The 23,857-nt window shown below is 36.2% G+C and overlaps 2 protein-coding genes across 9 annotated transcripts in view; one reads left to right on the forward strand and one right to left on the reverse strand.

The window, feature by feature from the left end:
• Positions 1-12,223, forward strand: part of LOC133650953 (rho GTPase-activating protein 26-like) — a 155,146-nt gene extending 142,923 nt beyond the window's left edge. For 2 of the 3 annotated variants that reach the window (XM_062048758.1, XM_062048759.1), the window contains exons 22-25: positions 4,533-4,568; positions 4,634-4,744; positions 8,081-8,172; positions 11,412-12,223. In XM_062048758.1, coding sequence (XP_061904742.1) covers positions 4,533-4,568; positions 4,634-4,744; positions 8,081-8,172; positions 11,412-11,500 — 328 coding nt within the window. In that variant the 3' untranslated portion in view covers positions 11,501-12,223. The remainder of the gene's footprint in view (positions 1-4,532; positions 4,569-4,633; positions 4,745-8,080; positions 8,173-11,411) is intronic. The other variant, XM_062048760.1, reaches the window with a different exon arrangement.
• A 4,336-nt stretch (positions 12,224-16,559) lies between these two features.
• Positions 16,560-23,857, reverse strand: part of LOC133650954 (glucocorticoid receptor-like) — a 216,504-nt gene continuing 209,206 nt past the window's right edge. For all 6 annotated transcript variants that reach the window (XM_062048764.1, XM_062048763.1, XM_062048762.1 and 3 more), the window contains 3 exons: positions 23,115-23,245; positions 21,285-21,442; positions 16,560-19,338 (listed from right to left, as the gene is read on the reverse strand). In XM_062048764.1, coding sequence (XP_061904748.1) covers positions 19,186-19,338; positions 21,285-21,442; positions 23,115-23,245 — 442 coding nt within the window. In that variant the 3' untranslated portion in view covers positions 16,560-19,185. The remainder of the gene's footprint in view (positions 19,339-21,284; positions 21,443-23,114; positions 23,246-23,857) is intronic.

Consider the following 23,857-nt stretch of genomic DNA (forward strand, 5'->3'; position numbering starts at 1 on the left):
ATATGAAAAAGGAGATGAAAAAGGAGTGGAATCATGCAAATTAGAACAAAATGATTAGCAACTTTTTTTCGATGGAGAATAATTATAATTGAATGTGCAGAAAACCGTTCAAAATATATGAAAAAGGAGATGAAAAAGGAGTGGAAGAGAGAGCCGCACGGATGCCACCTTCCTATTTTGTGAATGACAAATAATCATCTGCTATAATAGAATAGAATAGAACGTACTTTATTGATCCCTGGGGGAAATTCAGCAAAATGTAACATTTGAACACTATTAGCATTGAAGTCAAGTAGTAGTATCACTGGAGGATGAGGCCTAACGTGTTACACACCGCGAGCAAGCCAGGAGCAGGCCTTCTAATGGCTCAGTTTAGCTATCTTAAAACAACAGAAAGAAGTGCTTAATAAAGGTTAAGAAGTCAAGATGGAAACACGTTACAGCAGAAAGTAAGCAGTTATGAAGAGAAAATTAATTAGTAGATTATTGAGAGAGAGGATGTTGGTGTGTCGGCATTGTCTCAGTCAGTACATGACACATAAGAGGCGGGCAGATCGATCAATAAATTGGTTGTGTCGATAGCAACGATAATATTGATACTAAAATGATTAGGTCAATATATTGTTTTCTTTAATATTTTTCTGGGTCCAAAATAATTATTTGGACCCAGGAGGACTTGAAGGACAAAAAGTAAAGGATTTAAATGAGTAGTAGTGTCATGACTAGGTTCTCGGGTTGTGTTTCTCCAGAAGGCAATGGAAAATTGGCGCGAGCCAGACGTGAGTTTGAATACATGATTTATTTTTTTTAACACTAATAAACTACAAAAAAAAGGAAGCAAACAAAAGGCGCGCACGAAGGCGGAAATACAAACTTGACTAAGAAACAAAAGACATGCACGTGGGCACAAAAACAATGAACAAAGAAACAAAAACACTAACTGTGGTCTTAATAAACAAAACTTACTTGGTATGAGCAAAAACATGAAAAAGAGCAGCATGGATCATCAGAGTGGCAGGAGTGTGAATGTGTGAGGACGCCAGGACCAACAACAGAAACAGACAGATTTAAATAGTGACGTGATCAGTGAAAACAGGTGCGTGACTCGAAACGTGAAACAGGTGCGTGACAAGACAGGTGAAAACTAATGGGTGACCATGGAAACCAAACCAAACAAGGAAGTGCAACCAGGAACTAAAAAGAGTCCAAAAAACAAACACATGGCCAAAACAAAAACATGAACAGACATGACAAGTAGATGTTTTTGTTTAGGTATTGTGTACTATTAAGTTTGTATTAATCAAACAATTGTTTGTTGACATTGTTAAACTGTCAATAGCACTCCCAATAAATAAATGGAAACATTTTATAGTTAATACATCGGCGTGAGTATTGGCCGATCTCACTCATGGATGATTGTATCGGAATGGGTAGTGTAAAACCCTATTTGGAACATCCTTGGTTTTTGTTTCTATTAAAACTAACTTTAAACATTACTGATTTTTTTATTTTTTTTAAATAGTTGAAAAACAAAATTGTACAACTTTAGGAATCAACAAATAATTGCCTGCCCAGGTTATAACATCTTAAGCTGTAGTCGCAAATTTTGATCACATTTGCACTCTCAAAGTTAAAGAAACAGTTCCTCGATGTTAGGATGCAAATGTGAAAGCAATAAAACACTAACTTTAATGATGAGGGCAAAATCTGAAGTCTCTAAGCATATGTTTGCATTTGTTAACCTTCTTTTTAAAGGGAAACTGCACTTTTTTAGGAATTTTGCCTATGGTTCACAAGAAGACAAAAAGTTAATTGTTTTGCATTCTGACTTGTAATAATCTGCTCGTTCTAGGTGGCTAGCAATGCTAAAAGTGATTTTTAAATCACTTTAAAAATGCATCCAAAAACCACCAACAATACTTTATTTACGTTCTGTAACCTGTGTAATAACCAAGCTGTAGCAACATTGTTATTGTGAGCGAACACTGAGGAACTCTTTCTAGCGTAGTAACACATCACCTTGGGATGACATGCTTTATAGCCATAGCCGTAAGATAGCTACAGCAAGAGGTAAGCTAGCTTCTACGTCTGTAACTGAATGCCTTTTGAGTTTTTTACAATCTGTACTGACTGAAAAACATGACCAATCATCTGTAAAGTATTAATTCTCATTTCATGTTTTGTTTGTACACAGGTAGCTCGACTGCAGTTGTAATAACAAGCATGATGTGCTGCATGTATCATGATCAATATTATAGTGACTTACTCGATGGTCTGTTTGGTCAAGCTGGCTGGGGAAGTTTTTTTAAGTTGACTTTGGGTAATCACGCCGTTTACGTCCTTATAGCTTGACTCCAAGTTCCACATTTGCACTGTGAAGTCACGCCGATTCTGACTCTTTCGGCTTCCGTCTGCTCCAACGTTTCACACACTCGTGCTCGCTTCTGTAACGAGCAGTTCATCCTCTGTATATTCAGCTTCAAAAAGATAAGGTGTGACTCCTCATTTGTCTAAAAATAGTCGTCTTTGTTGCCTGTTACTAAGTCTGCCATGATTAGAACACACAACAAGTTTGTTTACGGAAGTAGGAACACACATTTGTTGCCGGATGTCGGAAGTGCGCTGCTATGGAAACAGAAATGAATGCACTTAGGAAAGAAGTTCCGGTATTGATTAAATGATCAAAATACGGTAAATATTGTACATGTTATATATTGTTATGAACGTGTCTGTTACTATATCAGGGTTTCCCGCAGCGCTTTGTTGTTAAGGCGGCCGCCTTAACAACAAAGAGCCACCGCCTAAACTAAGGTCTTAACAAGCTTTTCCGCTTAGTTCTGCCTCTGCCTCTGTCAGTACGTCTCTGCAGCACCCAGCATTGTCCCACCCACAAAACCATCTGATTGGTTACACGCAGAGCGGTAACAGCCAATCAGCAGTGCGTAATCAGAGCGCATGTAACAGCCAATCAGCAGTGCGTATTCAGAGCGCATGGAGTCAGTGCTCCTGTGGTGGGGTTAGCAGAAAGGTGTATAGCAGGTGAGCATAAGGCAGCGGACTCTCCCCAAATTACAATAAACACCTCCCAGTCAACTACTAGTAACATCACTATGAGCCCGTTGACGTTCTAGAAACTAGCGGCAGCTCAGCTCGCTCGCAGTCCTTGAGGTGAAGGATAATTAGCTTTTAGCGTAACGTTAGCTCATTTTACGGTGTGTGTGTGTGTGTGTTACGGACAGCAAAGCCCTGTCTGTCTGAGAGAAAGACAAGCATTATTGACCTACAGTTAACAACTAAGTTATTTCACTTTACTTTTTTCTGTGTTGATTGAGCTGTGTTGAAGCAGTAAAAAACGACATTATGTTAAATGAAGAGTTTCCTGAAGCTGTCTCTGATAGTTGATATAATAATGTAACTGCATCATAAAGCCTACATGACCTCCATGGTGTTCAGGGATGAATAGTCTCTCCTATTGCTATTGTACTATTTGTTTTAGCTATAGTTACATTAATCATTAGTAATGTAGCAGCCTAGTTTTGAATGGCAAGGTCCCTGCTATCACATGTTGATAAAATTATAACATTTACATAATAAAAATCAACTACAAGCTTCCCAAATACTGTAATAAATTAAGCATGATGAGTTGAGCATATGTCAGCATGTGGCCCCACTTTTAACTATTTTTTTCAAACGCTTATTGCAAACGCTTACTTACAGTAAGTCATTAATTTGACTTATTAAGTCATTATTTTGACTTAGTAAGTCATTATTTTGATTTAGTAAATTAGTAAGTCAAAATATTGACTTACTAAGTCATAATAATGACTTAGGTAACTAGGACTGTTTTGTGTATTGTTTTTACTTTACGGAAAAAATATCGAGATATATATATAGTGTATCGGCATTCAGCATATGGAGCGGAAAACACAACCAAAAATTGTAGGCTTCCTCACGCGACGAAGCCGGCCTACGTCACCACAGTTTGTAGTCTATTGCCCCCCCAGGCTGTGGTGGCAGCGATGAGATGGAGACGTGATGGCGACAGGCCGAGTTACGCTGTTCCTTACACCCACCCACCCCCTTCCCCCTGGAGAGACACCACCTTAACTAACACATTTTCTGGGGCAAACACTGTATATTATATATAAACTTGCAGTGTGTATATAAAACATTGGAGGGTTTTGAAGTTGTTTTAGAGGTCATTGAACGCTACAACGGTGATTCCTATTAGCCACATTTTGCAAGCATATTCTTGTCTCCAAGGATTGTGAACAATAGGCAAAATTCCCAAAAAAGTGCAGTTCCCCTTTAACATTCTGAGTTTTCTAAGTCTATAAAAAAAGTTAGCCACATTTACGTTTCTGTCACGAAAAAGTCAAGTCTTGTCATATATTTCTTGTTGAGGTTTCTTATGTTGTTGCAATAAATGTTCTTTAATGGATGTGTCACATAACATCCTGCACAGCGTTGGTTTGAATTATGTGGATTAGTCGCTGGATATAAAATGATTATTTGTTGTTTGGTGTTTTCAGGTTGAACCCCAAAACCACCCCAAAAGCACCAGCCTGGTAAGTAAGTTACTGCTGAAGTATGGTGGCTCTGTGCTGTATGTAATACTGCCCTTGTCCCTCAGTGCACGATCCTCCAGTCCTAACTCACCACGCTCTCCGTCCTGGCCCATGTTCTCGGCGCCGTCCAGTCCTCAGCCGATATCCTCAGCCTCCAGCGACTCTTCTCCTATCAGGTTTGTTCGCCACGTATTCACCCTTAAATACTTTAGGGTTCCATCTCAGCATGTCAACCATGGACACAAATGTGCCATTTCTTCAGGCTCTAAGGTGCACACCGGCAAATAAATCCTTTCTGAAGGATAATTCATGTGCATATTTTGACCTCCATTAAGGACTCACTACCAGATGCTGTTGGAGATGCACAAAAACAGAAAAAAAGAGTCTCCAGTGTTAGCAGTGTTTCTGTGTTCATGTGTCTCAAACCCTAACACCCAGGTGGACTTCATCCTTGATCAAAGTTCAAGCCCCACCCCTGTAAAAACCCCAACTCTAACCCCCAAGTCAAACCCTAACCCTGATGTTGACAACTACTTTGACCTTAACTCCATCCCTGACACTAGATCAAATCCTAAATGCAACACTTAACACTAAACCTCACCTTAATTTATACCCAACCCTAACCCAAGAGAAAACTCTTAACTCGAGGGAAAACCTGGATCATAACCCTAATCCTGACCCAACCCAAAACAAAACCGTATTCCTAAACCTGGATAAAATCCTACCAAAGGTAAAACTCTAATCCTAACTCTATAAAAAAAAACTAACCCAAGAAGAAACCCCAACCCTTAACTGTAGATGAATGCTTAATCCTGATCCAAGATAAAACCTTGTTCCTAATATTGGGTACAATCCTAACTCTACCAAAGTTTAAACTCTAATCCTAACTCTGCAGGAAAAAAGTAACCCAAGAGGAAACACTAACTCTTAACTGTAAGTAAATGCCAAATCCTGATCTAAAGTAAAACCTTATTCCTAACCCTGAATAAAATCAAACAGGTTAACGTCTACCAAATTTTCCACACTATAAGGCGCACCTTCAATCAATGGCATATTTCAAAACTTTGTTCATATATAAGGCGCACCTATGCATCCATTAGATGGAGCTGCGCTAAAGGGAATGTCAACAAAACAGTCAGATAGGTCAGTCAAACTTTATTAATAGATTACAAACCAGCGTTCTGACAACACTGTTCACTCCCAAAATGAATAAACAGCTGATTTACTCGTGTTACGGTAAATCAAACGTTAGTGCAATCACATTATAGTAACACTCGAAATAGTGCAGTGCAATAACAATATATCAATAACTCAACGTTGCTCAAACGTTAATTTCACACAACACACAAAATAAACATGTAAAGCTCACTTTATGAAGTTATTCCTCATCCACGAATCCCTCAAATTCTTCTTCTACAGTGTCCGAATTAAAAAGTTGGGCGAATACGACATCCAAAATGCCCGGCTCCGTCTCGTCGAAGTCGTCATTAATCGAGTCAGTGTCGCTGCTGTTGTCTAGCAGTTCAGTGACAATTCCTGCCTTCCTGAAAGCTCGGACCACAGTTGAGACTGATATATCAGCCCAGGCATTTACCATCCACTGGCAGATAGTGGCGTATGTCGTCCGGCGCTGTCTCCCTGTCTTGGTGAACGTGTGTTCGCCTTCGGTCATCCGTGTTCTACTGCGTGACTGATCGCCTTGAGTTTAAACTGCGTCGTAAGCGTGTCTCTTAATAGGAGCCATTTTGGGGTGTTTACATAAACACACAAATGGAAATGAAACGTCATATATCCCAGCATGCACCGCACGCTTCTTCTTCTTCTACGGGAGCGGCTGCTTACCATAGAAGAAGCGCTTCTTCTTCTACGGTGGCTGTTTACCGTAGTTGCGAGACCTAAATTTTATGAAAATGAAGTTTAGATTTGTTGTGGCTCAATATTGGTCCATATATAAGGCGCACCGGATTATAAGGCGCGCTGTCAACTTTTGAGAAAATTTTAGGTTTTTAGGTGCACCTTATAGTGCGGAAAATACGGTAATCCTTAATCTGTAGAAAACCTTGACTATAGGGAAACTCGAATCCTAACTCTATAAAAAAAAAAAAAAACCTTGGGGGAAACTCTAGGTAAATGCCTAATCCTGACCCAAGGTAAAACCATATTCCTAATATTGGATACAATCCTAACCCTACCGAGGGGAAACTCTAATCCTAACCCTGTAGAACACATTGACTCTAAGAAAACTCTGATTCAAACTCTATAAAAACAAATAAAACTAACCCTTGGGGAAACTCCAACCCTTAACTCTTTGTATATGCTTAATCCTGACCAACGGGGGAAACCATATTCCTAGTATTGAATAAAATCCTAACCCTACCCAGAGGAAACTCTAATCTTAACCCTGTAGAACACCTTGACTCAAAGGAAACTTTAATTCAAAGTCTAAAAAAAACCCCCAACCCTTAACCAAATCCTAAACCAGGAAAAAACCCTACCTAACCCTGGATAAAATCCTAACCCAAGGTAAAACCCTATTTTAAGACCTGACTATGTAGACTCTGTTAACTCTATAGAAAACCCTGGATCTAGGTAAAACTCTAACCCTAGATAAGAAAAAAACATGACCCTAACCCCAAAGTTGTCACCAATGCACAGACTCTCCCCAGGACCTTAGCTAAGATCTTACTTCCAACACTTAACACCAAACCAAACAAAACTCTGACCCTAACCCAAAGGGAAACCCTAATCCTAACCCTGTAGAAAATCTTAACACTAGATAAAACACTAACTTTAGGTAAATGCTTAATATTATACAACCTGATCAAACCCTGGTTAAAATCCTAACCCTATATTAAACCCTGACTCTAGGGAGACGCTAATCCTAACTCTTTCGAAAACCCTCACCCTTGGGGAAACCCCACCCTAATTCTATTCAAACCCTTAATCCTGACCACAGCTAAAATTAACCCCAGTGAAGAGCTCGGAAAAACGCTTATTCTAGATAAAAAACAAAAACCTGAATTTTACCCCAATGTTGACACCAATGCTGACCTTAACAACAATCCTTATTTTAGAAAGGATCCAGATCGCATCACTTAACATTAAACCTAATCCTAACTGTAAACCCAACCTAAACCTTAGGTAAAACCCCAACACTAATGATGACCCTCGGTAACCCAAGATAAAAAAGCAAAACCTGACTCTAACCCAAAGTAAACCTCTAATCCTAATCTTTGAGAAACCCCTGATTTGAGGGAAACCCCTGACACCAACCCAAGAGAAAATCTTAACCTTAGGTGAAACCCTAACTCTCGGTAAACGCCTAATCCTGACCCCGGGTAAAACTCTATGGAAACCCCCAACTCTAACTTTATGTAACCCTTAAACTTAAAACCCAGTAAATACCCTCAATGTCGGTAAAACCCCAACCCTTGATAGAACCTCTTGACACCAACCCAAGGTAAAAACCTGGTCCTGATCTATGTTTCATGCTGGCTGTCCTTGCTGTGCAGCATGTCAGGCAGGCGAGCGCGAGCGTTGTACGCCTGCAAGGCCGAGCACGACTCTGAGCTGTCCTTCATCGCTGGAACCATCTTCGACAACGGTGATGCACACCTTCTACTTCTTCTCACACAGTTGCTCCTCAATAATCTGATTGGTGCTAATACTCCTTCTCCTGATGATATAATTGGTGCTAATACTCCTTCTCCTGATGATATAATTGGTGCTAATACTCCTTCTCCTGATTATATAATTGGTGCTAATACTCCTTCTCCTGATTATATAATTGGTGCTAATACTCCTTCTCCTGATGATATAATTGGTGCTAATACTCCTTCTCCTGATGATATAATTGGTGCTAATACTCCTTCTCCTGATGATATAATTGGTGCTAATACTCCTTCTCCTGATGATATAATTGGTGCTAATACTCCTTCTCCTGATGATATAATTGGTGCTAATACTCCTTCTCCTGATTATATAATTGGTGCTAATACTCCTTCTCCTGATTATATAATTGGTGCTAATACTCCTTCTCCTGATGATATAATTGGTGCTAATACTCCTTCTCCTGATGATATAATTGGTGCTAGTACTCCTTCTCCTGATTATATAATTGGTGCTAATACTCCTTCTCCTGATGATATAATTGGTGCTAATACTCCTTCTCCTGATTATATAATTGGTGCTACTATTATAACGCTTCTTCTCCCGATGACATAATTGGTGCTAATATTCATTCTCTTATTCTCCTGATAATACAGTTGGTGCTAATGTTCATACTTTTATTCTCCTGATAATATGATTGGTGCTAATATTCATATTCTTCTTCTGCTGATAATATAATCGGTGCTAATATTTATACTATTCTTCTCCTGATGATATAACTGGTGCTAATACTCCGTTTTCCTGATTATGTTATTGGTGCTAATACTCCATCTCCTGATTATATAATTGGTGCTAATATTAAAACTCTTCTCCCGATGATATAATTGGTGCTAATATTCATTCCCTTATTCTCCTGATAATATAATTAATGCTAATATCCATACTCTTCTTCTCCTGATAATATGATTGGTGCTAATATTCATATTCTTCTTCTGTTGATAATATAATCGGTGCTAATATTTATACTCTTCTTCTCCTGATGATATAATTGGTGCTAATATTGAAACTCTTCTCCTAAAGATATAATTGGTGCTAGTATTCACACTCTTCTTCTCCTGATGATATAGTTGGTGTTAATATTCAAACTCTACTCCTGATGTTATAATTGGTGCTAATATTCATACTCTTCTTCTCCTGATCATATAATTTGTGCTAATATTCATACTCCTCTTCTCCTGATGATATAATTGGTGCTAATACTCCTTCTCCTGATTATATAATTGGTGCTAATACTCCTTCTCATATAATTGGTGCTAATATTCAAACTCTACTCCTAATGATATAATTGGTGCTAATATTCAAACTCTACTCCTGATTATATAATTGGTGCTAATATTCAAACTCTACTCCTGATGTTATAATTGGTGCTAATATTCATACTCTTCTTCTCCTGATCATATAATTTGTGCTAATATTCATACTCCTCTTCTCCTGATGATATAATTGGTGCTAATACTCCTTCTCCTGATTATATAATTGGTGCTAATACTCCTTCTCATATAATTGGTGCTAATATTCAAACTCTACTCCTAATGATATAATTGGTGCTAATATTCAAACTCTACTCCTGATGATATAATTGGTGCTAATATTCAAACTCTACTCCTGATGATATAATTGGTGCTAATATTCATACTATTCTTCTCCTGATGATATAATTGGTGCTAATATTCATACTATTCTTTTCCTGATGATATAATTGGTGCTAATATTCATACTATTCTTTTCCTGATGATATAATTGGTGCTAATATTCATACTATTCTTCTCCTGATGATATAATTGGTGCTAATATTCATACTATTCTTCTCCTGATGATATAATTGGTGCTAATATTCATACTATTCTTTTCCTGATGATATAATTGGTGCTAATATTCATACTATTCTTTTCCTGATGATATAATTGGTGCTAATATTCATACTATTCTTTTCCTGATGATATAATTGGTGCTAATATTCATACTATTCTTCTCCTGATGATCTAATTGGTGCTAATATTCATACTATTCTTCTCCTGATGATATAATTGGTGCTAATATTCATACTATTCTTCTCCTGATGATATAATTGGTGCTAATATTCATACTATTCTTCTCCTGATGACATAATTGGTGCTAATATTCATACTATTCTTTTCCTGATGATATAATTGGTGCTAATATTCATACTATTCTTCTCCTGATGATATAATTGGTGCTAATATTCATACTATTCTTCTCCTGATGATATAATTGGTGCTAATATTCATACTATTCTTCTCCTGATGATATAATTGGTGCTAATATTCATACTATTCTTCTCCTGATGATATAATTGGTGCTAATATTCATACTATTCTTTTCCTGATGATATAATTGGTGCTAATATTCATACTATTCTTTTCCTGATGATATAATTGGTGCTAATATTCATACTATTCTTTTCCTGATGATATAATTGGTGCTAATATTCATACTATTCTTCTCCTGATGATCTAATTGGTGCTAATATTCATACTATTCTTCTCCTGATGCTATAATTGGTGCTAATATTCATACTATTCTTCTCCTGATGATATAATTGGTGCTAATATTCATACTATTCTTCTCCTGATGATCTAATTGGTGCTAATATTCATACTATTCTTCTCCTGATGATATAATTGGTGCTAATATTCATACTATTCTTCTCCTGATGATATAATTGGTGCTAATATTCATACTATTCTTCTCCTGATGACATAATTGGTGCTAATATTCATACTATTCTTTTCCTGATGATATAATTGGTGCTAATATTCATACTATTCTTCTCCTGATGATATAATTGGTGCTAATATTCATACTATTCTTCTCCTGATGATATAATTGGTGCTAATATTCATACTATTCTTTTCCTGATGATATATTTGGTGCTAATATTCATACTATTCTTTTCCTGATGACATAATTGGTGCTAATATTCATACTATTCTTCTCCTGATGATATAATTGGTGCTAATATTCATACTATTCTTTTCCTGATGATATAATTGGTGCTAATATTCATACTATTCTTCTCCTGATAATATAATTGGTGCTAATATTCATACTATTCTTCTCCTGATGATATAATTGGTGCTAATATTCATACTATTCTTCTCCTGATAATATAATTGGTGCTAATGTTCACACTCTTCTTCTCCTGGTGTGCAGTTCATGTCTCCAGAGAGCCCGGCTGGCTGGAAGGAACGTTGGACGGGCGAATAGGACTAATACCTGAAAACTACGTGGAGTTTTTATAGTGCAGGGACCACACTGGACTGGACTACGACCACAACTAGTCTGCAAAGGAGACGTGGAGCAGTTTTCAGTGGAGTGTACACATGAGCGGGACTTTGACACGCCATCCTGGAGTTGCACTGGAAGGAACTAAACAAACTTACGGCTCCTCTTTGGGTCCAGCTCTTATTGGATTCAATCGGGTGGCTTCCAAAGTCCTTGTGAAGATGTAATGAGCCTTGAGTGTGTGTGTGAGTGAGTGAGAGAGTGTGTGTGAGAGTGTGTGTGTGTGTGTGAGTGTGTGTGTGTGAGTGAGTGAGAGAGTGTGTGAGAGAGTGTGTGTGAGAGTGTGTGTGTGTGGGTGAGTGTGTGTGTGTGAGTGAGTGAGAGAGTGTGTGAGAGAGTGTGTGAGAGAGTGTGTGTGTGTGTGAGTGTGTGTGGGTGGGGGGGGGATCGTACTGTTATGTCAGCTTGTGTTCCTGTCTTCTTTAAACTGCACTGACTTCCAACATCTTCCCTCAGAAAGTAGACACTAATCCACATTGGAGTTTTGGAACCCGGATGAGGTCTGAGGCAATAGGCATCACTCAGGGCAGAGCAGCGTCAGGTGACCTTGTCACCAAAGATCAGCCAAAGGTCAGTCTTCTCTGCCCGTCTTTTTTTTTTTCCGTCTTGAAAAAATGTGAGCAATTCCAGACAAGCACGTGGAACAATTGACAGTCAAGATTGGAAGAGCTGCGTGGGGGGGGGGGGGGGGGGGGTCACTTCTTAAATATATATGATGCCTTGTGGGATACATGGTTTTCATCTTTTTATCACACTTTCTCTGAGCTTTTTCCCATTGCACAACAGACCAGATCAAAATGTGTGCGGTATGACACAAACCAATATTATATTTGCACACTGAAATTTGTATGATTTATTGATTAATAAAGATCCCTAAATACAGAAGGCTTGCTTTTCCTTCTTTCTAGTGTTTTCTGTGACATATTTTTATTCAACTTGAACAAAAAGTCAAACATTTTCAAATTTTAAATAATTTATAAAAAAAATAGTGCAAAACTTCTTAATTTAAGTTTACTTAAAATATTGACAACTGAATATTTGATAAACAAAGCACCTTTGCCCTATTCACAATATTATTCAAATTATTACTGATATATTTTTTTTATTCCACTTGGAGACATTTTTTTTAACTTTTAAAATTTGAAATAGTTATAAGAATAGTCAAGAATTTATGTTTAATCTTTTTAAGTTTAATAAAATATTGGCAGCTGAATATTTTGTCTAATAAAGCATGTTTAAAATATTGACATTTGGCAAATTATAACTAATATTGATTTTTTTAAATTCTACTTGAGGAAAGATTTTGAAATAATTATAGAACGACCAAAATTGTAGGTAATTTTTAAAATGTATTTAAAATAATGTCAACTGAATATTTTTTATAAATATAGCATGCTTAAACTATAATAATGACGTATTACGCAATTTGGAATAATTTTATAAATCTTCAAACTGTAAGTTAATTTTCAAAGTATAACTAAAAAAATTGACAACTAAAAATCTTAAAGAAAATTTACACTTAACATTATTTAAATGAGTAATATTGAGGATTGTTTTATTCAACTTGGAGGAAAACATTTATATTAAAAAAATAAGTCAAATTCTTAGCTATTTTTATCATTTCGAATTTGTAAAGTTTAATTAAAGTATTGTCAACTGATTATTTCGCTAAAAAGCAACTACTAACATTATTTAAATGTATTTATTGATTTTTTAATTCCACTTGGAGAAAAAAAAAATGTTTACAAATTTGAAATAATTATAAAAAATGTTAGTTATTATTCAAATTTATATATTGATTTATTTATACCACTTGGGAGAAAAAAACATTTTACCAATTTGAAATAATTATAAAAAATGTTAGTTTAATTAAAATATTGACAACTCAGTATTTTGATAAATATATAAAGAACATTTCAACTTTTAGTAATAATATGGATTTTTTTAAATCAACTTGAGGAACATTTTTAACTTCACACATTTGAAATAATAAAAATAAAATAAAAAATTAAAGTTGAATTCATATATTGCCAACTGAATATGTCTACATAAATAAAGCACATTATTCTTAGTAGTGTACCACAGGGATATTTCAAGTAACTTATATTTACGATAAAATATCAACCTTTATTATTTACAACTTTATTGCAATAAGTCTTTGTCATTACTAGTCGTATTTATTTTGTGGCAGAAACACTTCCATCAGGATAACACCATCAATCTTAAACAACAGACAATGTCGCAAATTAAGAAGCTGCTCTGCAAAGGTCCATCACCTAAAAGACAAAACGTCAAATGTGAACTAAGACTACTTTTTTAATTAATGAGACAGAAGTGAGGTGTTTTGTTTGCCTTTGTACTTCATTACACACCTTTGTTTTTCCAAACATGACATTTTTATATTTGTATTGGTAGCAAACTAACTTTTATGACATCTAATCTAATTAGTTACTATGGTAATCTAATTAGTTACTATGGTAATCTAATTAGTTACTATGGTAATCTAAGTCACAGCAGCTCAGACGAGGCACCAAGCAGTGTGGGTGGGGAGCGTTTCCAGAGCGGCCAGCCTGAAATGTGGGTGTCAGGGACAGACGCGGAAAGAGATTTTTACAACCAAGTTCTAAAGCTTAGTGATATATCAGATTGTAGGTGGGGTTTTTTCGCACCCTTTCCGTTCATATTTCGCTGTGTTTGTTGCGTTTCGCTTGATTGTAAATAGGGGTGTCCGATAATGGCTTTTTGCCGATATCCGATATTCCGATATTGTCCAACTCTTTAATTACCGATACCGATATCAACCGATATATACAGTCGTGGAATTAACACATTATTATGTCTAATTTGGACAACCAGGTATGGTGAAGATAAGGTACTTTTTAAAAAAAAATTATAAAATAAAATAAGATAAATAAATTAAAAACATTTTCTTGAATAAAAAAGAAAGTAAAACAATATAAAAACAGTTACATAGAAACTAGTAATTAATGAAAATGAGTAACATTAACTGTTAAAGGTTAGTACTATTAGTGGACCAGCAGCACGCACAATCATGTGTGCTTACGGACTGTATCCCTGCAGACTGTATTGATATTGATATATAATGTAGGAACCAGAATAGTAATAACAGAAAGTAACAACCCTTTTGTGTGAATGAGGAGGGAGGTTTTTTGGGTTGGTGCATTAATTGTAAGTGTATCTTGTGTTTTTTATGTTGATTTAATTTAAAAAAAAAGAAAAAAAAAAAAGATACCGATTAAAAAAAACAACCAATACCGATAATTTCCGATATTACATTTTAACGCATTTATCGGCCGATAATATCGGCAGGCCGATATTATCAGACATCCCTAATTGTAAATGATGTGGATGGAGAGGGGGTGTGACGTTCATATGTTGTCAATATTCAGTGTTTTATCGTTCATAGTTAATATTGTAAATCCCACATTCTTTATTTTCATGTACATTCTGGGTGTCTCATTCAGTAAAAAAAAATAAAATTCCATTCCATTTAAGGCGGTCTGTCATAACGTTTGTAGCATTCAGACATTATTGTGAGGTTTTGTATTAGTGTTCTTAAAAATAAATATATTCCGGCCCCCAGAAACACTTTTTTTCCCTAAAATAATTGCTCTGGCCTGTTATAAAGCTTAAAAAAATAGAAATACTCGTTATTTCGAGTGGGTTTATTTTCAGGGAAACTGTTTGGAAAAAAGAGTGGACTTTATTTTGTAGTACACCTCAAATCACTTCTTCCCCGTCAAGCAGACGCCGACAGATAATTCAACATCGAATGAAAAGGTGAAAATATCCACGCAGAGAACAGAGGAGGTGTAAGAACTCACGACGTCGTCATAAAGTCTTTTTACCGCCTCGCTCCAAACAACACAAGTTTGTTTTTACATCAAATGACAATCAAAACCAACAAAAGACTTCCATGAAAACCAGACAAACTTGATCTGCCCTTAAAATTACATTTTATTATACAAAATAGATTTTAACCACCAGTTTTTTCTTTTTCCTTAGCGTAGTGCAGTTTTTTTCTGGCTCTAGTAGATTTACAACAGTGCAACATTTATTTTTTGGATGGGGGGGTGGAGGGGGGGCATATTTCATATAGAAGGAATCCAAAGCATGGACATTTACAAAAGATAGCTTTCAAAATAAGATGTTAAGTGCTACTGAATACTTACTAGATTTTTAAACATGTTTTCATCGTCTCCTCGCTCAGCTTTGGTCACTCTAAATAAAACCTCAAGGACACCCCACAGCTCCCCCAATGGCGTCCACGTCACAAGACCAACATGTTCCACACACACTCACTCACCAACGCAAAAATAAAATACAATCAAAGTTGGATCACATATTTACTCCACGCTGTAAAATATTTCCTATTTAAAAAATAGTTTTCTTATTTAACAATCTCCAAAAAGCACAGGTCCTGATTCTGAAATGTGGATTTGTATCATGGCTCTGGTCTGGCCAGCATTCGGCTGAAAAAGCAGTAACAATGCTTCTTGCCGGTACGTTTTATTTTGAAAAGCTGGTTTGGTACCCTTTTTAAATGAAACCTTGTAAGGATGAAATGGGAAATCTTCAAAACGGCTGCAGTGCCGTCCCACAGCAGTGTGCGACTGCTGTGAGTTTCCAGGCTCATCCCTCATTTTCATTGAAGGAGGGGAAAAACAGTTTTTCTTCATAACGCAGAAACTTATCAAGCAGCCCTTCAAAAAATGTCTTGAGTTATATTCTCCTCCCACTTGCTTAAAAAAAAATAAAAAGACTTTTTTTGCATTTATAAAATTCAGAGCGTTAGAACTTTTTTAAATTTCCTCACAACACCTTTTGCTGCTTGAAATTACGATGTTTGTTTTGTAAAATCATGAATTTACTCGACTCATAAAATCTTGACTTCGGTAAAAAAAAACAAATAAAAAAAAACACAGGAAGTGACTGCACTTTTTCTTTTTTTTTGTCAAAACCAGACTGACTATGACTATTTTATTTAAAAAAAACAACAAAAAAACAGGATTTTTCCTTAACTATGAAAGAAAATAACCTTCAGACATTTTTGCAGGGCTACAAATACAATGTCATTATCTTTTTTAATGTTTTATGTTCGTCACAAACAATTCTTTTGTTTCTCCCCCTAAAATAGAGAATTGGACGCACTGGCAAAGAGCGTTGTTAAAAACACAAACGTCCCCTTACTTTTTTTTCACGTTTTTCAAAAAAAAAAAGAAGAAAAAAAAGACAATTGACATGAATAAAAGCTATTTGCATTGCACCGCGTATGTTGGCGCCCCCTATGTACACTTGTTGGACATTACATCATCATGTCCACGCTGGTTTTGTGAAGCTGCACCACACACTAAAATAAATGCAAGAGTCAACGCGAAGCTGATTTGAATAAAAAACTCTGAGGCCCATCACCATGATGACCCATCGCCATGGTAACGCCCACTACCTGGTAAACTGCCATTAAGCGCTTGAAGCACAGAAAATCAATGCGCTCCACATAAAATAAAGTAAGCAAGAGGCAGGGCCCTTTTTTTCTTTTCTTAATCACTGTTTTTTTTTTTTTTACCATTAGTATGCAAAATGTTGATAAAAGAGCCGCAAACGTTGTTTTGTGCATCTGAAGAAGTGCTAGAAGCTTCCATCAGTTTTCTCTGAAGCTGCTTTTCATAAACACACTAAATGATTTCCGACCTGCAGTGACCGAGCCTGAGCTTTGATAGCGTTTTAAAAGATGATCAATTCCTTTAAAAAGCTGAAGGTATGATCTGCTCTATGGGGGTTCCTCCTTGTTTTCCTCCACGTTACAAAACGAAAGCAAAAATAAATATATATATAAATATATATATTCATCTGTTTATTTTGAAGTCGACTTGATTAAAGGGTTTCTTCATGTCATGTGACACACGTTACGTAATAAAGATATGTTTTAACGTCAAATTCTCTATTCAATAAACGGTAACTTTGAACTCAAGGTTAGCGGCGTGAGGACGACAAATATTTCAAAATAAATCTACATTGGTAATCTAAGTCGTTTATGAGAAACAAAAAGACGTTTTACTAAAATTTTACCACAGGAAAAAAATAAAATTGTTTAATATGTGCCGGAAAATATAATTTTTTGTTGGAATATAAAATACAACTTGCGGCCGTTGCGATAAAGTTACGACCAAATAGACGTAAATTCGTTGCGATATTTGGATTTTTCATGAAGGATAGTCAGCTTTGAAATATCGTATTATTCTTGTGACATTTTTTCACCAAACTTGGGTCTTGCAAGTCGACAATTTCTCTCGTAGAGTTTGTCTAAATATCGTACGATTACTCCTTCGCGTGTTCTTCATAAATCTAAATTCTTATCGGAATATCGGGACATTTTTTTCCAGTATAAAAATAAACTACATTCAGAATATTGTTATAAATCTTGTGATTTACGATTACCGTATTTTTCGGACTATAAGTCGCAGTTTTTTTTCATAGTTTGGCCGGGGGTGCGACTTATGTGTGAAATTATTAACACATTACCCGTAAAATATCAAATAATATTATTTAGCTCATTCACGTAAGAGACTAGACGTATAAGATTTCATGGGATTTAGCGATTAGGAGTGACAGATTGTTTGGTAAACGTATAGCATGTTCTATATGTTCTAGTTATTTGAATGACTCTTACCATAATATGTTACGTTAACATACCAGGCACGTTCTCAGTTGGTTATTTAAGCGTCATATAACGTACACTTATTCAGCCTGTTGTTCACTATTCTTTATTTATTTTAAATTGCCTTTCAAATGTCTATTCTTGGTGTTGGGTTTTATCAAATAAATGTCCCCAAAAAATGCGACTTATACTCCAGTGCGACGTATATATGTTTTTTTCCTTCTTTATTATGCATTTTCGGCCGGTGCGACTTATACTCTGAAAAATACGGTACGTCATTTTTGTGAGGAAAAAACTATTTCTCGTTAAATCCCGACTTTGGTGTTCTCTCGTAAAATACTTTCGTAGCATATATTCATGTTTTTTTTTTTTTTACTTTCCGCCTTAAATGTCTAAACTTTTTCTTTGTAAAATTGCATAACTTGGACAATATGTCGACTTTGAGTCATGTGACATGTTTTTTGTTTCCAGCGGGAACAGCTGACCGAGCGCTCCTCTCTGCTAATGAAGGTTAATATTGACAATAATGAAGGTGTTAATACTGACAATAATGAAGGTGTACAATAATACTACCGATCAAATGTGTAAGGAGCTGAAAGGCACTCGTTCGTCCTACCACAAACAAGGAGGACAATTGTGAGGGGGAGGTGGCGAGTACATTCCGAGGGCGTGGAGCGGAGCAGGTGGGCGACTTGGATACACTTGAGCGTCACGACGTGATGGTTAGTTAGTAAGCAGAGGAAGAGGGCGCTGGCAGAAAGATGTCCTCTTGAGGACCACACATGACAAGCGCTTGTCCTCGTCAACCTGAGTGCATGAGGAGGCGGGGCTTCTGGCGGGCGGCGGTCCATCCGATGCCAATACTAATATTACTAATCATCAGGTGTGAAGCGGCCCGCGTACATTTTAGCAAAAGACAGGCATGGTTTTTGTTTTAAGGCGTGTTTGTAGACTTGGAGGCGGTCACTTCTGATGAAAGAAGAGCTGCTTGACGCTGCCGTCTTTCACTTTGGGGATCTGGTTGGTGATGATCTCCACCAGCATCTCGGGGAATTCCACACTCAGGGTTTTATTCACAAACGTGTAGAAGCAGATCTGCAGCAGGCCCTCCACCATCTGCAACACACACACATCTTATCATTTGGAATGGGGACCAAGTTTTTGATCATCACTTGTGGGGACCACCATTTCTACAAGTTGTGGAGGCATTAAAAAAAAAATGATGTAAAATGGCCACTGCCCAGTTAGCTCATACACGTCTTGAAATCTCTGGATTGATGAAGTCATGTGCTGATCATTCTTACTGGGGAAAAGAGTCAATATGGTTCATGGGGACCAAATTTAAATAATTTTGCAAAATTCACACAAATTTGTACGTGACTATTAAGGACCATTAAAAAATAAATAAAATAAAATAAAAAAGTTCAAATGAAATATGACATGATCCTCAGAATACAGCTGTCCTCCTATAGGAAGTTTCACCATTTAAATGTTAAAGCAAATCCTGCATCTTCTGTGACATTACTGAAAACTGCTATTTAGCAGTAATGAAGTTGTCTGCCACTCCAACTACCAGACTGTATATAGAAGCATATAGAATGGATCTGACTATCATTTAAAAAGGTTCTCCTTTAGGGGACCTGTTTTTTTGTCCCCATACCGTCAGAGGTCCCCTAAAGGTGACTGTGTAAACAGAGCGATGTCCCCATTAAGTAAGCATTGCCAGAACACGCACGCACGCACGCACGCACGCACGCACGCACGCACGCACGCACGCACGCACGCACGCACGCACGCACGCACGCACGCACGCACGCACGCACGCACGCACGCACGCACACACACACACACACACACACACACACACACACACACACACACACACACACACACACACACACACACACACACACACACACACACACACGTGCATTATTGGCCATGACCAACAAATATCTTTTGTCATTTTTGCAATAATGATACTGAAGATTATTGTTGGCTTTTTCTTCCTTGATTTTGTTTTAAAGAATATGTTTCCCGGAAAGGAAAAAGTTTGTCCCCACAATAAACACACATGCTGTCATTCTAACTCCTTGATTTGTTTTTCTTAAAAAATCTTTTTCCAAGATTACACAATAATGTTTGAATGTTATTGATTATAACACAATTGCATTATACTTGATTGGACTGTTTTTAGTGAAGGATTTCTTTGAAAGGGTTTTATTTAAAAATATCACATTTCTTTTGTATAGCTTGTCATGATGTTTTCATACAAAATATTTAACTGATTTGAATCATTAGATCACATTTGACTGTTTTAGACAAATATGTTTCTCTTCATTGTATGGTGTTACTATTATGTAGACCACAGGTGTCAAACTCAAGGCCCGGGGGCCAAATCTGGCCCGCCACATTATTTTATGTGGCCCGTGAAAGCCTGTAAATAATGTGTTTATAAAGTGCTTAATCTTGTCTTACTAAATATATTTGCTCTTTCTCTTTTGACATTAAAAATCATGTACTGCATGCAATTGCATATATTTTAAAATTCAATATTATCCATTCACCCATTTTCTACTGCTTGTCCCTTTTTTATCAAAGTCAAAATATTATATTAAGTATTCCAAAAAATATTTTTTGTTAAAATAAAGATAAATACTTCACTTAAATATCTGCTTAACTTATGATTTCCGAACAACTTATCAATCAGATTGTAGACTGTAAAATTGACAATCAATTTTACAGCTAAACTCCACCGACTTGTGTTTTTTACCGTAAAATCACCTTTGGTACGTTTTTTCCCCCCCCAAAAAACCTGGCAGCTCTCTAAAACCCACTGCTTTTACTGTAAAATTCTGGTGACTGAGCTGCCAGTTTTTAAAGTAAAATTTGAATATTTTTTTGCAGCGTATGTAAAAAAAAAAATATTGTTAATGTACATGTTCAGTACATTCATATATTACTCATTGTTAAACTCGGCCCTCTGAGGGCAACCATAACTGCGATGTGGCCCTCAATGAAAAGGAGTCTGACCCCCCTGATGTAGACCACGTGTGTCTCACCTCCTGCATGGAGTCCAGTAGTTTGGTCAGCTGGTAGAAGCGCTGCCAGTTCTGACTGGTGTTCTCCTCTCGCTTAACGATGGCTTTCCCTAATTCTTTGATGTACGTCATCCTGATCTCGTCGAACACCGCCTGACTCTTCAGCCCATCTTTAGGAACTTCAAGAAAACAACAAGCATGTTACTGCAGGGCTGTGATATTAATTTTTAATAAATATATTTTTCATGACATTTTGGTTTTTTTTTCAAGGTTTTTGTAGTTGTTTTTTTAAAATGACCGCTGTCATAATTTAATCTATTCTATTTCTTAAAAAAAATAACCTTGAAAAATAAAATGTAAATGTTTATTTAATGTCTGTTTTTGTGTTAAAACAAAATGCAGAAATATTGCGTAATAACCTTGAAAAATAATAATGATAAATGTTTATTTAATGTCTGTTTTTGTGTTAAAACAAAATGCAGAAATATTGCGTAAAATGACAGCTCTCATATTAAATTAATTCTAATTTATTTCCCTCATAATTACAACTTTCCTAAAAGAAGAAAATACTGTAAACGAATGCTTTTAATAATCTGTTTAAAAATGCATTCATTAAAATTACAACTTGTAAAATGACATCACTCATTTATTTCACCTAAAGTGATAATTTTGCTGCTTTTTCTCCGTTTTGATATTAAAAACTTTTCTTTTTTTTTTTTTCAGTTTTAGAAAAAGTTTTGAAAAAATACAAGCTATGCTATTTTTAACCATTTTACCTGTGCTATTAAAAAAAACGAGTTCTTTGAACTAGTTCCAAAATAGAATTAACTTAACCATTTCCCAAATGTACTCAACATTTTTCTTTTCTAAACTTCATTCAAAATACCATCTGTAGCACTTTTTAAAATTCACAATGTTTAAAGAAATCATATTTTTAACGTTTTAGGTATTAATTTTTTCAGACCTGTACTAAGATAATTGTGAGAATTGTTTTTTTAATGACTAAAAACGGGGAAAGAAAATTGTATTTCTTCAATTCAATAGAGAAACATTTTCTTTTAATAGTCTGGTAAAAAAAACTGGTTTTGCTAAACATCCTAAAAAAAAAAAAAAGCTGGGAGCCTGCAAATTAACCACAAACAAAATAGGCTTTGCTAAAAAAATAAATAAAAAAATAGCAAAGGGCTCGGCCAACTATTTGCAGGTCTGTTAAAAAAAAAAAGGCTTTGCTACACATCCCAAATGCAGCCTGAGCTTTTCCAACTATCCATCAGTCTGTAAAAATAATGTATTTCATTCATAAGTAAAAGCATCATTGGAAAAAGTTTTTTAAAAATACCATCTTTGCTATTTTTTTTAACAATTTTTAATGTTTTGGCTTTCATATATAAATAAGATATTTGTTGAAAAACATTTATTAAAAAAAATATGGTATCTTGGATGAAAAAAACATTATGGAATGGTATTTAATATTCATCCGAACAAAAGGCAATAATAAAAGAATAGTGCTTGTAATAAAAATGTATCTACAATGTTTTCAATTGTTCATTAACCTTTAACTGTCAATGAAGTGAATGAGTGAAAAAGCTCATCCATCCATTGGAGCGATATTAAGCGTGTTGAAAGTCATAAATCCAATTAAATATTGCCTGCAGCAGCTGAGCAGAGACAGACTGAACCAGCTCCGACCTAACTTGTGCTGACCTGATAGAGTCTCCTCCCTGAAGGAGCAGCATGCAAATAGCTGGCGTGAAAAAGTCGCCTTGTTCTAAGTGCATCCTTTGGCCCGTCAGTTGCTACGCGGTGGGACTCTTAAGACCACCTCAGACGCGTCCTTGAGCGAGGTCTCACCTGTGCTGAGCAGCAGCAGCACCTTCATGCACAGATACTCGTCGTAGGAAACTTCCAGACGCACAAACTCGTTGCAGATCTTCAGCATCTGCTCGCACTGCTCCGTCATGAAGGGCAGCTTCATACGCTCCCTGGGGAACACAGGTCACATGGTCACAGCGCCTCTTCTTTTCCAGCATTACAGGCCTCACTACACGTCTTAAAATAAAGTCTGCCAACTCGTGACAGTCTGTAAAAAAATTTTTTTAAAAAGGGGCTTTGCTACACACCCTAAAAAAGCATTAAGGGTCTGCCAACTGTCTGGGGAAAAAAGAAAAGAAAAGCAGGCTTCGCTACACACCTTAAAAGCTCCGCCTACTATCCACTCACAACATGGGGGATGGAAGTTTGATCAAGTAGTTGTTTTATAAGCTAACAGGCTAACCTAGCGTGACCTTGTTGTTAAAATGTGAGTGTGGTGTTAGCATGTGGCTAACACAGCTATGCTAGTGCTGCTAATGTTTGTGATTGGTAAGAAATTCACAAGTGAAAGGTTTAGACCAGGTGCCCCCAAACTTTTTGACTCAGGGGCCGCATTGGGTTAAAAAAAATTGACCGGGGGCCAGGCTGTGTATGTGTATGTATATATATATATATATATATATATATATATATATATATATATATATATATATATATATATATATATATATATATATATATGTATTCTTAGTGCACTAATTGACTGAAAGAGCGTGCACTAC

Source organism: Entelurus aequoreus, linkage group LG05, assembly GCF_033978785.1.
Source record: "Entelurus aequoreus isolate RoL-2023_Sb linkage group LG05, RoL_Eaeq_v1.1, whole genome shotgun sequence".
Taxonomy (NCBI): Eukaryota; Metazoa; Chordata; class Actinopteri; order Syngnathiformes; family Syngnathidae; genus Entelurus; species Entelurus aequoreus.